At 42.1% G+C, this 18,657-nt stretch overlaps 2 protein-coding genes across 2 annotated transcripts; one reads left to right on the plus strand and one right to left on the minus strand.

Moving 5' to 3' along the window:
• Positions 1-887: 887 nt before the first annotated feature.
• Positions 888-16,883, minus strand: LOC145861333 (optineurin). Its single transcript, XM_082963333.1, has 9 exons — positions 16,680-16,883; positions 16,288-16,487; positions 10,647-10,813; positions 10,346-10,495; positions 10,022-10,106; positions 9,735-9,887; positions 3,855-3,997; positions 3,685-3,749; positions 888-1,777 (listed from the first exon to the last, which is right to left on the minus strand). The coding sequence occupies exons 1-9, from the start codon at positions 16,870-16,872 to the stop codon at positions 1,656-1,658; spliced, it is 1,278 nt and encodes a 425-aa protein (XP_082819459.1). The 5' UTR covers positions 16,873-16,883; the 3' UTR covers positions 888-1,655.
• On the plus strand, positions 4,380-11,231 carry LOC106600167 (hemagglutinin/amebocyte aggregation factor-like). Its single transcript, XM_045699831.2, has 5 exons — positions 4,380-4,517; positions 4,799-4,877; positions 8,595-8,783; positions 9,049-9,201; positions 9,290-11,231. Exons 1-5 carry the CDS (start codon positions 4,460-4,462, stop codon positions 9,336-9,338), a joined length of 528 nt encoding a protein of 175 aa, XP_045555787.2. The 5' UTR covers positions 4,380-4,459; the 3' UTR covers positions 9,339-11,231.
• Positions 16,884-18,657: the final 1,774 nt, after the last annotated feature.

The following is an 18,657-nucleotide window of genomic DNA, read 5'->3' on the forward strand; positions in this document are numbered from 1 at the left end:
AATAGTAAAGTAAAATAGATACCCCCCAAAATACTACTTAACACCGCTGCAAATTACTCGCATATCGCCAATAAAATCATAGAAAAATTTATACCTAGTGTATACTTAGTTTACATTTTCTGTTGAAATGATCATACACATTATTTGATACGTTTATTTCATTTTATTGACTGGCGCCTCTAAAGTAGGAATGGCTCATTTTAATATAGGCAACAGCCGTTGTGCTAATATTTGCACACAGTTGGTGAATATCAAACATGGTTTGTGCTATCGGGATCCGAGATCAAGAACATATTGAATTTGAAAGGTTAAAGTAAGAGTTAGAGGTTAGATTACGGTGAGTCCCAAAGAACCCGGATTGTACTAACGGAACAAACATCTGAAGATATTTAACCTTTATTTAACTAGACAAGTCAGTTAAGATCAAATTCTTATTTACAATGACGGTCTACCAAAAGACAAAGGGGCCTCCTGTGGGGACGGGATTAAAAATAAAAAATATATTAAAAAAATTACAAAACACACTAGATGAAGAGAGATTTAAAACATCGCATGGCAGCAACACAACACAACACGGTAGCAGCACAAAACAGGGTATAAACATTATTGGACACCGACAACAGCACAAAGGGTAAGAAGGTAGAGACAATACATCACGCAAAGCAGACAGCTGTCAGTAAGTGTCCATGATTGAGTGTTTGAATTAAGAGATTGAGATAAAACTGTCCAGTTTGAGTGTTTGTTGCAGCTCGACCTGCTTTATAGCATAGATATAAAGCAGATTCTGTTCTATATCCATGGTGGGTACTCTGTTGCATTTTTTTCAGGTGGATCAGAGTTTTATTCTCTAGATGTGTGTGCAACAACAAAGACAGACAGAAACAGCCTACTGTACCAATAACACCTTTATTACATATTTTCATAATTATATTACAGAATCACAGGATTTGTAAATACATCTGGATACAGAAGTTAGTAGTTAGCTAATACAGTACACAGTCCCTTGCATAGTCATACATCCTGCAGGCTACATAGGTTTAATTATGAAATGTACAAACCATGATTATGATGGATAAAATGGATGTTCAATATACATTTACAAAAACTGTCTTGGGCATCCTTCCCTCCGTTGAATTATTCAAAACGAAATGTCTATGCTGTAATCATGATCTATTCATGACTTTCATCGAAACAGCTTGATTCAATTGAACCACCCGAAAATCCATAATAAGCATTTAATAAACCAAATTGTTTCTTGCTAAAGAGTTAATTCTAAACTATGTGACAGACAGCTGTCAAAAGAAAATAAACGAGTTACCACACTTAAAATAGAAAATTCCAGTTCTCCATTTATCACCTAACAGTATATTAAACGTGATGCATTTTACAGGATGTTTTTCACCCCTAACAAAAAAATGTGTGTCTAGTTGCGCTCTGTAAGAATACATTTTATATTATAGTTAGTTATATGTTCTAAAACATAGACCAGAGCAACATAGCCATGAACTGCAAAATAAATGCACTTTTTAAAGCATAAAGGCTGCATTTTACTCTGCCATAAATCGAATGATGACGATGATGAACTAGAGGAAGAATCGGAGTAAGGTGCATCTGCGGCAGTTGTCTTTGTTGTTGCTGATGACTATGATGAAGGCTCAGATGATGCAGTCCATGATGTGAATCTGCAGGCTGTCCAGGTCTGGTAGGATCTCGTTACACTTGGGGCAGACTTGCTCCGGTATATTCCCCTGCTGCTGCCAGTCCCTGGCATCACCACCTATCAGACACACAGTGGTATGGTAACGGTATTCCCTTATATACAGTCGTGGCCAAAAGTTTTGAGAATGACACAAATACATTTTCAAAGTCTGCTGCCTCAGTTTGTATGATGGCAATTTGCATATACTTCAGAATGTTATGAAGAGTGATCAGATGAATTGCAATTAATTGCAAAGTCCCTCTTTGCCATGCTAATGAACTGAATCCCCCAAAATCTTTTCCACTGCATTTCAGCCCTGCCACAAAAGGACCAGCTGACATGTCAGTGATTCTCTCGTTAACACAGGTGTGAGTGTTGACGAGGACAAGGCTGGAGATCACTCTGTCATGCTGATTGAGTTCAAATAACAGACTGGAAGCTTCAAAAGGAGAGTGGTGCTTGGGATCATTGTTCTTCCTCTGTCAACCATGGTTACCTGCAAGGAAACACGTGCCGTCATCATTGCTTTGCACAAAAAGGGCTTCACAGGCACCGATATTGCTGCCAGTAAGATTGCGCCTAAATCAACCATTTATCGGATCATCAAGAACTTCAAGGAGAGCGGTTCAATTGTTGTGAAGAATGCTTCAGGGCGCCCAAGAAAGTCCAGCAAGCGCCAGAACGTCTCCTAAAGTTGATTCAGCTGCGGGTATGGGGCACCACCAGTACAGAGCTTGCTCAGGAATGGCAGCAGGCAGGTGTGAGTGCATCTGCACTAACAGTGAGGCGAAGACTTTTGGAGGAAGGCCTGGTGTCAAGAAGAGCAGCAAAGAAGCTACTTCTCTTCAGGAAAAACATCAGGGACAGACTGATATTCTGCAAAAGGTACAGGGATTGGACTGCTGAGGACTGGGGTAAAGTCATTTTCTCGGAAGAATCCCCGTTCCGATTGTTTGGTGCATCTGGAAAAAAGCTTGTCCGGAGAAGACAAGGTGAGCGCTACCATCAGTCCTGTGTCATGCCAACAGTAAAGCATCCTGAGACCATTCATGTGTGGGGTTGATTCTCAGCCAAGGGAGTGGGCTCACTCACAATTTTGCCTAAGAACACAGCCATGAATAAAGAATGGTACCAGCACATCCTCCGAGAGCAACTTCTCCCAACCATCCAGGAACAGTTTGGTGACGAACAATGCCTTTTCCAGCATGATGGAGCACCTTGCCATAAGGCAAAAGTGATAACTAAGTGGCTCGGGGAACAAAACATCGATATTTTGGGTCCATGGCCAGGAAACTCCCCAGACCTTAATCCCATTGAGAACTTGTGGTCAATCCTCAAGAGGCGGGTGGACAAACAAAAACCCACAAATTCTGACAAACTCCAAGCATTGATTATGCAAGAATGGGCTGCCATCAGTCAGGATGTGGCCCAGAAGTTAATTGACAGCATGCCAGGGTGGATTGCAGAGGTCTTGAAAAAGAAGGGTCAACTGCAAATATTGACTCTTACCATCAACTTCATGTAATTATCAATAAAATCCTTTGACACTTATGAAATGTTTGTAATTATACTTCAGTATTCCATAGTAACATCTGACAAAAATATCTGAAGACACTGAAGCAGCAAACTTTTGGAAAGTAATATTTATGTCATTCTCAAAACTTTTGGCCACAACTGTACACACACACACACACACACACACACACACACACACACACACACACACACACACACACACACACACACACACACACACACACACACACACACACACACACACACACACACACACACACACACAGCATAAATTATGTAATTATCATTGTTGTAAATAATTTGAGATGGGATGAGGAGGAGCAGAGTGTTTTCGTGATCAAATAAATACGAGATAACATTTGATGGGCAGATAACAATATGATGTGCCCTGGCTTGAGCCCTGCTCTCTCAGCAAGGTGAATGACTTAAAGCAATGTACTGTCCTGTACCTCTGGCTCCCTGCATGTTGCCTCCACGTGGCATGTGTCTTCTCTGCATATCGCTCAGAGATTGCCTACAGAAACCAGTTGTAGTCAGGAGGTGGATCCAAAATGGCTGTGAACGTAACCTAATATGACCAGTCTGTGATCATATTATCAATATGTAATCTGATGTGCACCTGCCCAGTGAGTCCATCTCGTCCTGTAGCTGAGTGTTCTGTTTCTTGACAAACTCCAGCTGAGCAAACAGACGTTCCTTCTCCTCGTGAATCTTCTCCCGAGCTGCTCGCTCCGCGTAGAAGTCAGAGGAGTACACCTCCGCCTGGACAAAAAACACACACACACAATTAAAAATGACACATGCACATAATCAAATGGACACACAAAAACCATTTGTCTATACGTGTCAATGATTACAAGGCGTGGTTGTATTGTTGCACAGATGAATGTGAATGCCATCAACAGAATGTAGTGTATTGGTTAAAAATGTTAATATTCAATGTTCTTTAAAATGTTGTAGAATTATGGAACAGCCAACCAATAAGCCCCTGGGGGGATTATTATATTTTTTTTTTTAAACCATAAAGTTAAGAGGGATAATTCATGAAAAATGTCAGTTTTGCAACATCATTTCTCAGAAACAAAACTTGGAATGATGCCAGCAATACAAACACAAAAATTACACAAGAACATGGCCCAAGAACACTGCTTGGTTGTGGCTCTATAAATTGATCATTTCCCTTGCTTGTGCTATTGTGTTAAGACTACACGCCTCAGAGAAGCCATGAACGGACCCAATTTCTATATTCTGCTTCTTGCTGGTGTCTTGGTCAACGGGCAAGGTAGGCTGTTGTTTTAAGTTGTAGGCTGAATGAAGTGTTCATTTCTTTGTGTAAGAGGTTGGTTATCAGGAAAACATTTATAATTGGCTTACAGCCCAAATACATGAAGAGTGAGTAACCAAAATGTCTAGGAGGTGCAGATTACCATTATCATATGATTATGCTTTTTGCACTCAATTTACATAATTGTTTTTACTATTTTTTTAAATACTTCCTTTAGGCAATGATGCTGTCTTACAGTACATGTATTCATTTATTGTGCCCTTGCTTGTGTGTTGCAGGCGTCCGATGGGAAAACCAATTTGACCAGCCCTTACATTTTAACTGCCCTTCAAAACAATCCATCTCTTACATAAACAGGTGAGAAAAGGCACTAAATTTGCCTACTATCAATATTCTACCAAAGTGGAATACCTCATCTTTCTTTTTGCATCGGCACTTTCACTGACTGATTCCCAAAATGAAACGTGTTCTCTAATCGTTAGTGCTGTTCTACTTTTCATCACCAATTTTGAACAAAATGATCTCATTATGCTGCATAGACCAGTAAGTGCCAGTGTTTATTTGAGACCACCTAAAGCGAGACCGATTCAAGACCAAGACTTAAGCAAATCAAGTCCGAGTCAAGACCAGAAAAATCCGAGTCCAATTCAAGACCATGGTTGTAATTGTGTAAAATCACCACCACAAGAATTCAAAATGTCCAGTATATCTGTGTTCATATTTCAGAACAGATTCTTTAGACATATAGAAAACTAAAAAAAATGCATGCTGAGAGAAAATAGAGCCATTCTACAAATATTACTAACCCAAACACATTGGGGAACAATGGCCTTCTAAGCCTTTAGACAAGGGCTAAGGATTTATAAAAAAGAATGATTATATTAACATGATAATTATTATTTTAGATTTTTCTCATTTAATCTCTTCAATTTTTGTTGGAAAGGAAAGGTTTAACACTAAAGAGAAAAAAGATCCAACTTGGATTTTTCTTTGCTGGTCTCTGGGGAGATAAATCTAGCTAGCCAAGTCATCCATTCCTATGCCATCAGAAGCTAGATAAAGGCATATGCCATTAAACTGTTTTATGGCAACATTTTGGAGTGACAGTAGAATCAAACAATCACATTTTAAATTAATGTGTGGGACAGTTTATACAAAAACTTCTGCCTTCTTGAAGGCCAACTGGTCACTGTGCAATAGCGAGCAGTAGTTTTCCCACAGTCTATAGCTAGCTAGCATTTGTTGTCGGCTAGTTTGCAGCAGCTGCAGCAGGTGTTATCAAAGAGGATGTTGTTGCTAATTTGTTAGCGTCTCCCTTTTCAAGAAGACTTTCAAGTTACGTTTCAAATGATCATCTGGTGAGTGAAACTGTGTTTAGCCATCTCTTTGAAAATAACTTGTGTGTGAAACATTGTTGCATTTAAAGTGGAACTGACAGCATTTTAGCAACATGAAATCTTATTAAAATCTGTTCATCTACACCACCAGGAAGAATATTACACACACACACACAAAACCTTTACAAGCAACCACTTAGATGGTCAATTTCACGTATTCATAAATTCTTAGAATGTTTGAGAATTACGTATACTAAGGCATCTGTGAAAATTATATAGCAATATTAAGTGGGAAAGAGGCTGTGCGTTTGGACAATTAATAGACACTGCAGCAAATAAAACCGAATAAAAACATCTGTCTTGTCCAGGACGGGAGTCAACACAGACCGGTGGGCTATAGCCAATCAGAGCTACAGTAGACTTTTATACCAACAAGCCATTTGTCACACAGACCTTCCATCATTCACACTGAACTGGACTGTGTGTTTACAGTCAGTAGGACCTTCCATCATTCACACTGAACTGGACTGTGTGTTTACAGTCAGTAGGACCTTCCATCATTCACACTGAACTGGACTGTGTGTTTACAGTCAGTAGGACCTTCCATCATTCACACTGAACTGGACTGTGTGTTTACAGTCAGTAGGACCTTCCATCATTCACACTGAACTGGACTGTGTGTTTACAGTCAGTAGGACCTTCCATCATTCACACTGAACTGGACTGTGTGTTTACAGTCAGTAGGACCTTCCATCATTCACTTTGAACTGGACTGTGTGTTTACAGTCAGTAGGACCTTCCATCATTCACACTGAACTGGACTGTGTGTTTACAGTCAGTAGGACCTTCCATCATTCACACTGAACTGGACTGTGTTTACAGTCAGTAGGACCTTCCATCATTCACACTGAACTGGACTGTGTTTACAGTCAGTAGGACCTTCCATCATTCACACTGAACTGGACTGTGTGTTTACAGTCAGTAGCAACAGCGTGACTTTAGATAATTAGAACACATTCACCAAATGCCACAAAATACACCTGAATGGATTTCTGCAAATATGTAAACACCACGGGAGTCCTGTTACATTTGGGAACTTTACAGTCCTCTTGATCAAACCACCATGAAAAGGTCTGCTCTCTCCCCCTCAGTTATGCACATCAACAACAAGATCAACAACTCATGCAAGCCAGAGCAAGATGAGCTAAAATCTAACCAAGGAACATTAGATAAACCCTCTCAAACCTTTTCAGCTAGTTGGCCGTCAAAATTGCACTGATAAACGATGGGGAATTGTAGCCTCCGAGTACTTCTGCAGCTTGCCTGTCAATTCATGCTTGTCCCAACCAAGCACACACACACACATCAGTAGGGATTAAGAAGTGAGTATACGCCATGCCCCATACAGCTTATACCTGCGTATACCCTGCACTACACCACTGGCCCTTTGTGTTTTCTAAAAAGTCCACACTGTACTAACCTGTCACACACTGAAGACCTATAGGTTCACCACTGTACTAACCTGTCACACACTGAAGACCTATAGGTTCACCACTGTACTAACCTGTCACACACTGAAGACCTATAGGTTCACCACTGTACTAACCTGTCACACACTGAAGACCTATAGGTTCACCACTGTACTAACCTGTCACACACTGAAGACCTATAGGTTCACCACTGTACTAACCTGTCACACACTGAAGACCTATAGGTTCACCACTGTACTAACCTGTCACACACTGAAGACCTATAGGTTCACCACTGTACTAACCTGTCACACACTGAAGACCTATAGGTTCACCACTGTACTAACCTGTCACACACTGAAGACCTATAGGTTCACCACTGTACTAACCTGTCACACACTGAAGACCTATAGGTTCACCACTGTACTAACCTGTCACACACTGAAGACCTATAGGTTCACCACTGTACTAACCTGTCACACACTGAAGACCTATAGGTTCACCACTGTACTAACCTGTCACACACTGAAGACCTATAGGTTCACCACTATACTAACCTGTCACACGCTGAAGACCTATAGGTTCACCACTGTACTAACCTGTCACACACTGAAGACCTATAGGTTCACCACTGTACTAACCTGTCACACACTGAAGACCTATAGGTTCACCACTGTACTAACCTGTCACACACTGAAGACCTATAGGTTCACCACTGTACTAACCGGTCACACACTGAAGACCTATAGGTTCACCACTGTACTAACCTGTCACACACTGAAGGCCTATAGGTTCACCACTGTACTAACCTGTCACACACTGAAGACCTATAGGTTCACCACTGTACTAACCTGTCTTACATTGAAGGCCTATAGGTTCACCACTGCGCAAATATGTCTATAATAGATTCAAAGGCTGTTAAGAGACTATTAAAATGTTTCAAGATAGGAATGTATATATTTGGCCCGGTGAAGTGTTTTTTATGTGGTGACTGAATGGAAGATGATATGAGTTTTTTTACTCTGCTGGTTTCTGGAAGAATTGAATGAGTCCTCACTGTCCTAGACCGAGTACAAATGTATCCGACACCAAGACAAGACCGAGACACTGAATATCTGGTCTCGAGTACTACAACACTGCTAGGTGCACTGCACTGTACTGCACTGTTGATACTGGGCATATCAACAAATTAAACCTTCAATTTATGTTTGTTTTCAAATCAATTCAACCATTAATATGTGCATTGTCATTGATCTATCTAATTTCAGTCAGCATAACAACGCCTATGAAGACCGTGTGTGGGGCTTTGAGTGCACAAACACGTTTGTCAATGAGCCCATATGCCACTGGTCTCCTTACGTCAATAACTTCGACCAGGAGTTCACCTTTGAATGCCCCAAAAACTATGTCCTCACCGGGATGAACAGCTATCATTCCAACCGCCATGAGGACAGAAGGTGAGAAGACCTCACCGTTTACCACATCCTATGTTACATCCTATGTTCAAATAGTAGTTGTTTATTTTTTTTCAAATACTTTGAGCGGTTGATTTAGCCTGCTCGGAGTGCCATATGAGCAGCATTTGCACTTTTGGGACTATTCCATTGGGTCCATCAAATACAGCTGAAGTATTTGAAAGAAAACAAATATTTGAATCCAGGTTTGACATAATCCTGACTGTGATCAGTGTGTTATACTATACATGTATGATTTCAATCCCAGGTGGAAGTTCTACTGCTGTCGAGTCAACAGCTACTGTAACCTGAAGTGTCAGTGGACCCCTTACATCAACAACTTTGATGAGGACATCTCTTGGCATGTCCCTAGCCAGAACTACCTAGTTGGGGCCGGAAGCTACCATTCCAATCCTCATGAGTGAGTACAATGTGTGTGTGATTTTGGTGGGGGGGAAGAGGTTTCAACAACAAGAATGTTTACCTCAAAATGTATTGTGTATTTTCAGAGATCGTCGCTGGAGATACCAGTACTGCACACAGAAGGCATACTGCTGATATTACGGCTGATTATTCCATTCTTGAATTAAGATTGCCTATTGCCTTCTTTCTTGTGTTTCATTTAATTATTTTTTCCATTTCATATTCATATCAAGCCACTGAGTCTGAGTAGAAGTAAAAATAAATGTTATATTTTTTGGGAAAAAGAAAAGCTGCGCCTATTTCACTTTATGAAAATATAAGCTGTTGTTAGACTTTTTTGGGAGGGTACTTAGCCTTCATTTAACTGCTGGTTTAACAAAGAAACTTCCTTCACTGACAGTCACTTTTAAGTTGCTGTATAACTCCAAAATGTTCACACAGAGTTCAGTACAATTAAATTAGAATGTTTGAACCTTTTTCCAAGTGTGAGAACACACACAACTAGATGGAGAACACACACAGAAAACCTACCTGAGCCTGAAACACAGAGATGGTCTCCAGCTCCTTCTCCTTCTGATATATCTCCTGCTTCATAACATCTATCTGCTGTTGCTTAGCAGCCAGGGCCTTCTCTGCTGCGTCCAGTCTGGTCTGCAGGTCTCCCACCTCCTTAGTGACCAGTGGCTGGAGGCCAAACAGAGGGCAACGGTCAGATTCATCACATTCACCATGCCATACCATTTTGACAAAGGACAAAACAGTGCAATGTGCCAAACTAGACTGATTTCTGTTTAACAGAGGCTAAGTAGTGTGGTCACCTCTCTGTTCTTGCTCTCTTGCTTCAACTCGTTGTAGTCCTCGAATAGCTTGGTGTAGGCATCCTTCAGCTGGGTCAGGTTAGTCCTGAGGAGAGGAGGAGGGGCAACTGACTCATGATGACTAAGGAGTATTTGGATATAGAAACTCATGGCACTGACCAGTGGAAACTGATAGGGGGAGTGGGATGATTTCAAAAGAGGAGCAGGGAATTTATGTCCCAAGACCCCACCCAAGGGAATGGCCTATAGTGTCAGAGGGAGTAGGCATATGTCAGAGTGTGTGTGTGTGTGTGTGTGTGTGTGCATGCTTGACTGTCGTCCCACCTCTCCTCTCCAGCCTTCCTCTGCTCTAGCTGGCTCTGGGCCTTCATACTGTCCACCTGCAGCTTCAGTCTGTCATTCTCACTCTGTACCTCCTGCTTCTCTACCAGCTGGGCTGTCAGAGTCACCACGTCACGCTCCACATCCCTACATCTACAGAGAGAGAGGGGGATGGGGAGATAGAGAGGGACAAAGGCAAAGCAAAAGGGTGGTATTGGGGGAAAGGGAATGAGCAAAGGTTAGCATAGTTTGCACATTTTCATTGTCTATGTAGCTCTCCCTCTCTCCTCTCCATCTCTCTCACCTGTCCTGCAGGTTCTTCTTCATGCCCTCTGCCTCGTCCAGTTTGCTCTGAGCCTGCTGTAGCTCACTAAACAGGCTCATCATCTGAGCCTTCAGATCCTCCACCTCTGATGCAGCCTGACACATAACAGGCAACAGTCCAACAAACTGACAGTTCTGATCGAGAAGCTAAGGGTTAGGACATTGTAATGGGGAAATGTAAGATGAATAAAGTTAATATCCAGTTAAGAGTAATTAACAATGCTAAGCATATTTATGTTCTCTTTCTGTAATACACATGATTTCCAGTGTTTTATTTGGGAAACCTTCTGGTTGATGGTCACTAGACTTGATACTGAATGTTATGAATTGTTCATAGCTGATGGTGATTGATGCCAGACTGGAGGTACAAGGACACCGATTGTTATTGTATTCTGGGACACTGTGATTCTGTAGCAGCTGATGTTGTGACTTCCTACAAGCCTCTCGGTGGGTGTTTACAGAACATTGGTGCTGTGAGATTAGAATATAAGGGCCTGCTTCTGTGCTTCTGTACTGGAGGTGTCTCCCTGTTCCAACTTCTATTAAACCACATTGATTTACTTTATCTGTGACTTCTTTTATTCACCAGGAAAATCCCTATTACATACTGTACATTAATACATTTCAATCTCATGAACTTCCCTGCTCTTACAGGGTGAGAGACAGGCTGGGTAAGAGCTTATCTGTGTATCTACCCTCTCCTTCCCAGAGTTCTGTTGGGGCTCCTCCTCTGGTTCTGGCTCAGTACCACATGCTGTGGTGGCTAGTTATCCAGAGCGACTTACAAATTGGTGCATTCACCTTATGATATCCAGTGGAACAACCACTTTACAATAGTGCATCTAAATCTTTTAGTCAGATTTCCCCATTGAGACCGTGTCTGTGCCTCGATCTAGGTTGGGCAAAATTAAAGATGGCGGTGTTCGCTTTAGCAATCTCACTAGTATAAAGACCTCCTCCATTCCTGCCATTATTGAAAGAGATTGTGATACCTCACATCTCAAAATTGGGTTACTTAATGTTAGATCCCTCACTTCCAATGCAGTTATAGTCAATGAACTAATCACTGATCATAATCTTGATGTGATTGGCCTGACTGAAACATGGCTTAAGCCTGATGAATTTACAGTGTTAAATGAGGCCTCACCCCCTGGTTACACTAGTGACCATACCCCCGTGCATCCGGCAAAGGCGGAGGTGTTGCTAACATTTATGATAGCAAATTTCAATTTACAAAAAAACAAAAACAATGACTTTTTCGTCTTTTGAGCTTCTAGTCATGAAATCTATGCAACCTACTCAATCACTTTTTATAGCTACTGTTTACAGGCCTCCTGGGCCATATGCAGTGTTCCTCACTGAGTTCCCTGAATTCCTATCGGATCTTGTAGTCATAGCAGATAATATTCTAATTTTTGGTGACTTTAACATTCACATGGAAAAGTCCACAGACCCACTCCAAAAGGCTTTCGGAGCCATCATCGACTCAGTGGGTTTTGTCCAACATGTCTCTGGACCTACTCACTGCCACAGTCATACTCTGGACCTAGTTTTGTCCCATGGAATAAATGTTGTGGATCTTAATGTTTTTCCTCATAATCCTGGATTATCGGACCACCATTTTATTGCGTTTGCAATTGCAACAAATAATCTGCTCAGACCCCAACCAAGGAGCATTAAAAGTCGTGCTATAAATTCTCAGACAACCCAAAGATTCCTTGATGCCCTTCCAGACTCCGGTACTGTCTTCCGACTAGCTTGGAAAGACAGTACCGTGCAGTATCGAAGAGCCCTCAGTGCTGCTCGATCATCGTATTTTTCCAACTTAATTGAGGAAAATAAGAACAATCCGAAATGTATTTTTGATACTGTCGCAAAGCTAACTAAAAAGCAGCATTCGCAAATGGAGGATGGCTTTCACTTCAGCAGTAATAAATTTATGAACTTCTTTGAGGAAAAGATCATGATCATTAGAAAGCAAATTACGGACTCCTCTTTAAATCTGCGTATTCCTCCAAAGCTCCATTGTCCTGACTCTGCACAACTCTGCCAGGACCTAGGATCAAGGGAGATACTAAAGTGTTTTAGTACTATATCTCTTGACACAATGATGAAAATAATCATGGCCTCTAAACCCTCAAGCTGCATACTGGACCCTATTCCAACTAAACTACTGAAAGAGCTGCTTCCTGTGCTTGGCCCTCCTATGTTGAACATAATAAACGGCTCTCTATCCACCGGATGTGTACCAAGCTCACTAAAAGTGGCAGTAATAAAGCCTCTCTTGAAAAAGCCTCTCTTGATCCAGAAATTATAAAAAACTAATCGGCCTATATCTAATCTTCCATTCCTCTCAAAAATTTTAGAAAAAGCTGTTGCGCAGCAACTCACTGCCTTCCTGAAGACAAACAATGTATACGAAACGCTTCAGTCTGGTTTTAGACCCCATCATAGCACTGAGACTGCACTTGTGAAGGTGGTAAATGACCTTTTAATGACGTCAGACCGAGGCTCTGCATCTGTCCTCGTGCTCCTAGATCTTAGTGCTGATTTTGATACCATTGATCACCACATTCTTTTGGAGAGATTGGAAACCCAACTTGGTCTACATGGACAAGTTCTGGCCTGGTTTAGATCTTATCTGTCGGAAAGATATCAGTTTGTCTCTGTGAATGGTTTGTCCTCTGACAAATCAATTGTAAATTTCGGTGTTCCTCAAGGTTCCGTTTTAGGACCACTATTGTTTTCACTATATATTTTACCTCTTGGGGATGACATTCAAAAACATAATGTTAAATTTCACTGCTATGCGGACGACACACAGCTGTACATTTCAATGAAACATGGTGAAGCCCCAAAATTGCCCTCGCTAGAAGCCTGCGTTTCAGACATAAAGAAGTGGATGGCTGGAAACTTTCTACTTTTAAACTCGGACAAAACAGAGATACTTGTTCTAGGTCCCAAGAAACAAAGAGATCTTCTGTTGAATCTGACAATTAATCTGGATGGTTGTACAGTCGTCTCAAATAAAACTGTGAAGGACCTCAGCGTTACTCTGGACCCTGATCTCTCTTTTGAAGAACATATCAAGACTGTTTCAAGGACAGCTTTTTTCCATCTACGTAACATTGCAAAAATCAGAAACTTTCTGTCCAAAAATGATGCAGAAAAATGAATCCATGCTTTTGTTACTTCTAGGCTGGACTACTGCAATGCTCTACTTTCCGGCTACCCGGATAAAGCACTAAACAAACTTCAGTTAGTGCTAAATACGGCTGCTAGAATCCTGACTAGAACCAAACAATTTGATCATATTACTCCAGTGCTAGCCTCCCTACACTGGCTTCCTGTTAAGGCAAGGGCTGATTTCAAGGTTTTACTGCTAACCTACAAAGCATTACATGGGCTTGCTCCTACCTATCTTTCCGATTTGGTCCTGCCGTACATACCTACACGTACGCTACGGTCACAAGACGCAGGCCTCCTAATTGTCCCTAGAATTTCTAAGCAAACGGCTGGAGGTAGGGCTTTCTCCTATAGAGCTCAATTTTTATGGAATGGTCTGCCTACCCATGTGAGAGACCTTTAAGTCTTTACTGAAGACTTATCTCTTCAGTAGGTCCTATGATTAAGTATAGTCTGACCCAGGAGTGTGAAGGTGAACGGAATAGGCTGGAGCAACGAACCGCCCTTGCTGTCTCTGCCTTGCCGGTTCCCCTCTCTCCACTGGGATTCTCTGCCTCTAACCCTATTACAGGGGCTGAGTCACTGGCTTACTGGTGTTCTTCCATGCCGTCCATGGGAGGGGTGCGTCACTTGAGTGGGTTGAGTCACTGACGTGGTCTTCCTGTCTGGGTTGGCGCCCCCCCCCTTGGGTTGTGCCGTGGCGGAGATCTTTGTGGGCTATACTCGGCCTTGTCTTAGGACGGTAAGTTGGTGGTTGGAGACATCCCTCTAGTGGTGTGGGGGCTGTGCTTTGGCAAAGTGGGTGGGGTTATATCCTGCCTGTTTTTGGCCCTGTCCGGGGGTATCATCGGATGGGGCCACAGTGTCTTCTGATCCCTCCTTTCTCAGCCTCCAGTATTTATGCTGCAGTAGTTTATGTGTCGGGGGGGCTAGGGTCAGTCTGTTACATCTGGAGTATTTCTCTTGTCTTATCCGGTGTCCTGTGTGAATTTAAATATGCTCTCTCTAATTCTCTCTTTCTCTCTTTCTCTCGGAGGACCTGAGCCCTAGGACCATGCCTCAGGACTACCTGGCATGATGACTCCTTGCTGTCCCCAGTCCACCTGGCCGTGCTGCTGCTCCAGTTTCAACTGTTCTGCCTGCGGCTATGGAACCCTGACCTGTTCACCGGACGTGCTTGTTGCACCCTCGACAACTACTATGATTATTATTATTTGACCATGCTGGTCATTTATGAACATTTTAACATCTTGACCATGTTCTGTTATAATATCCACCCGGCACAGCCAGAAGAGGACTGGCCACCCCTCATAGCCTGGTTCCTCTCTAGGTTTCTTCCTAGGTTTTTGGCCTTTCTAGGGAGTTTTTACTAGGGAGTTTTTCCTAGCCACCGTGCTTCTTTCACATGCATTGCTTGCTGTTTGGGGTTTTAGGCTGGGTTTCTGTACAGCACTTTGAGATATCAGCTGATGTACGAAGGGTTATATAAATAGATTTGATTTGATGATTTTAGGGGGGGGGGTTAGAAGGATTACTTTATCGTAGGTATTCCTTAAAGAGGTGGGGTTTCAGCATGGGGGTGGAAACATCATGCTTTGGGGCTGTTTTTCTGCAAAGGGAGCGGGACGACTGATCCATGTAAAGGAAAGAATGAATGGGGCCATGTATCGTGAGATTTTGAGTGAAAACCTCCTTCCATCAGCAAGGGCATTGAAGATGAAACGTGGCTGGGTCTTTCAGCATGACAATGATCCCAAACACACCGCCCGGGCAACGAAGGAGTGGCTTCGTAAGAAGCATTTCAAGGTCCTGGAGTGGCCTAGCCAGTCTCCAGATCTCAACCCCATAGAAAATCTTTGGAGGGAGTTGAAAGTCCGTGTTGCCCAGCGACAGCCCCAAAACATCACTGCTCTAGAGGAGATCTGCATGGAGGAATGGGCCAAAATACCAGCAACAGTGTGTGAAAACCTTGTGAAGACTTACAGAAAACGTTTGACCTGTGTCATTGCCAACAAAGGGTATATAACAAAGTATTGAGATAAACGTTTGTTATTGACCAAATACTTATTTTCCACCATTATTTGCAAATAAATTCATTAAAAATCCTACAATGTGATTTTCTGGATTTTTTTCTCATTTTGTCTGTCATAGTTGAAGTGTACCTATGATGAAAATTACAGGCCTCTCTCATCTTTTTAAGTGGGAAAACTTGCACAATTGGTGGCTGACTAAATACTTTTTTGCCCCACTGTATATGTATATATACACACACACTCCATCGTTATTTTCCAAGTCTCTTCTTTTGTTATACAAAATCTAGCTAAAACTACAGACAATCATCCATCCTCCAAACATTCATTTCTCTATTAATAAGCTGAATGTCTGGTCTAGCCAGAGAACTAACCTTGTGAACATTATCCTTCCCTTTCTCTCACCTGTCCTTTCCCTTCTCCTCCCTCCAGCTCCTCCACCTTCATGCTGAGCTCCTGGTTGTGCGAGGTAGAGGGCCTCCACAAGGCCGCACGCCTCATCAAGCCCCCCTCCAGGAACTCCTTCTTCTCCCTCTGCTTCTCCCTCCACACAGACAAACCTTCGAAGCGCTCCTTCATCGACATGTTAGTCTGCTTCAGCGCCTCTACAGGGAAAGATACACAGAGAGGACATTACTGTAAAACACACACTGACAGAGCAGTCAATAACATAATCAGCCATTGCAAGACAATCAGAACCTCATATGCCATAACATCCCAATGTCTCTGCCCCATACAGTAGATTTTCAATAAGCTTTAAGGCTGAAACACATTCTGGTCCCCTCTCCATGTCTCACCCTTCAGGTCTCGGTTCTCCTGGATGAGATGGTTCATCTGCTGCAGCGTTTCCTCCAGGGTGCCTGTGGAGGGGATGTGGCCGGGGTGAGAGCTAGGACCCCGGGAGATGTCCCCGTTCACCATGGGGGAGCTGGACGCCATCACTCTACAGCAAGATGAGGCGGTGTGGAGACATGCAAGTGGACAATACATTCTCAGACCATGGAATACACTAGAATGAGAATAGGGACTCTGATTCTAGGGAAGGCTAGGACAATCACACTATATATATATTCTCTAGAGCTGCATGCATCAAAACAACAAACAGCACACGCCGTGTCAGAGGTGTGAAGGAATACTATTGCACAATGACTCATGTACACCGGGCAATAGCCGTTATTGAATAATCTTATCAGCAGCTGTCATGTGTCAGGCGGCTCCTCACAGTGCCCACCAGAGAGAGGCCAGCAGCCTGCCTGAGTTGGCTGGCCACTTTTCATGTCATTTAATAAACTGATAGTATATTGTAGCGATGTTAAAGCAACACCTAGCGAACTCTTCAAGAGGTTCGGACCTTTTGGTGCAACGGACCTCTTCGCGTAACTCACGTGTTTCCCAAACTCCGTGGACGTTTTCATTTCTGCCCTAGCACTGCAGAAAGGATTCAAATCATCAACTAATCATCAAGCTTTGGGCAAAAACCAAAACGTGCACCCCTTTGAGTTCCAAGGATGGAGTTTGGGAAACACTGGTTAACCGTTAAGGCACGTGTCAAACTCATTCCCTGGAGGGCCAATTGTCTGCTGGTTTTCACTTCTCCCTTGTACTTGATGAATTAAGGTCACTGACTGGTTAAGAACTCCCATCACTTGGCTGTAGGTCTTAATTGCACACAAATTGAAAGGAGAAACCAAAAACCAGCAGTCACTCATATGCTTAACACCCCGGCAGTCCTACAATCTAAGCTAGACTATTTTGCCTGTCCAAAGAATTTGTGGTAGACGTTCCACTCACAGATCATCAGTGGTGGAAAAACGACCCAATTGTCATACTTGAGTAAAAGTAAAGATACCGTAAGTATCGAAATAATTTCTTGTTTTTTTTAAATGTACAGATAATCAGGGTCACACTCCAACACTCAGACATGATTTACAAACAAAGCATTTGTGTTTAGTGAGTTCACCAGATCAGAGGCAGTAGGGTTGACTAGGGATTTTGTCTTTAAGTGCATGAATTAGACTATTTTCCTGTCCTTCTAAACATTCAAAATGTAACGAGTACTTTTGGGTGTCAGGGAAAATGTATGGAGTAACAAGTATTATTTTCTTTAGGAATATAGTGGAGTAAAAGTTGTCTGAAATACAAATAGTAAAGTAAAATAGATACCCCCCAAAACACTACTTTACACCGCTGCAAATTACTCGCATATTGCCAATAAAATCATAGAAAAATGTATACCTAGTGTATACTTAGTTTACATTTTCTGTTGAAATGATCATACACATTATTTGATACGTTTATTTCATTTTATTGACTGGCGCCTCTAAAGTAGGAATGGCTCATTTTAATATAGGCAACAGCCGTTGTGCTAATATTTGCACACAGTTGGTGAATATCAAACATGGTTTGTGCTATCGGGATCCGAGATCAAGAACATATTGAATTTGAAAGGTTAAAGTAAGAGTTATAGGTTAGATTACTGTGAGTCCCAAAGAACCCGGATTGTACTAACGGAACAAACATCTGAAGATATTTAACCTTTATTTAACTAGACAAGTCAGTTAAGATCAAATTCTTATTTACAATGACGGTCTACCAAAAGACAAAGGGGCCTCCTGTGGGGACGGGATTAAAAATAAAAAATATATTTAAAAAATTACAAAACACACTAGATGAAGAGAGATTTAAAACATCGCATGGCAGCAACACAACACAACACGGTAGCAGCACAAAACAGGGTATAAACATTATTGGACACCGACAACAGCACAAAGGGTA

The sequence above is a fragment of the Salmo salar genome, chromosome 17 (genome assembly GCF_965601325.2).
Source record: "Salmo salar chromosome 17, fSalSal1, whole genome shotgun sequence".
NCBI classification, from domain to species: Eukaryota; Metazoa; Chordata; class Actinopteri; order Salmoniformes; family Salmonidae; genus Salmo; species Salmo salar.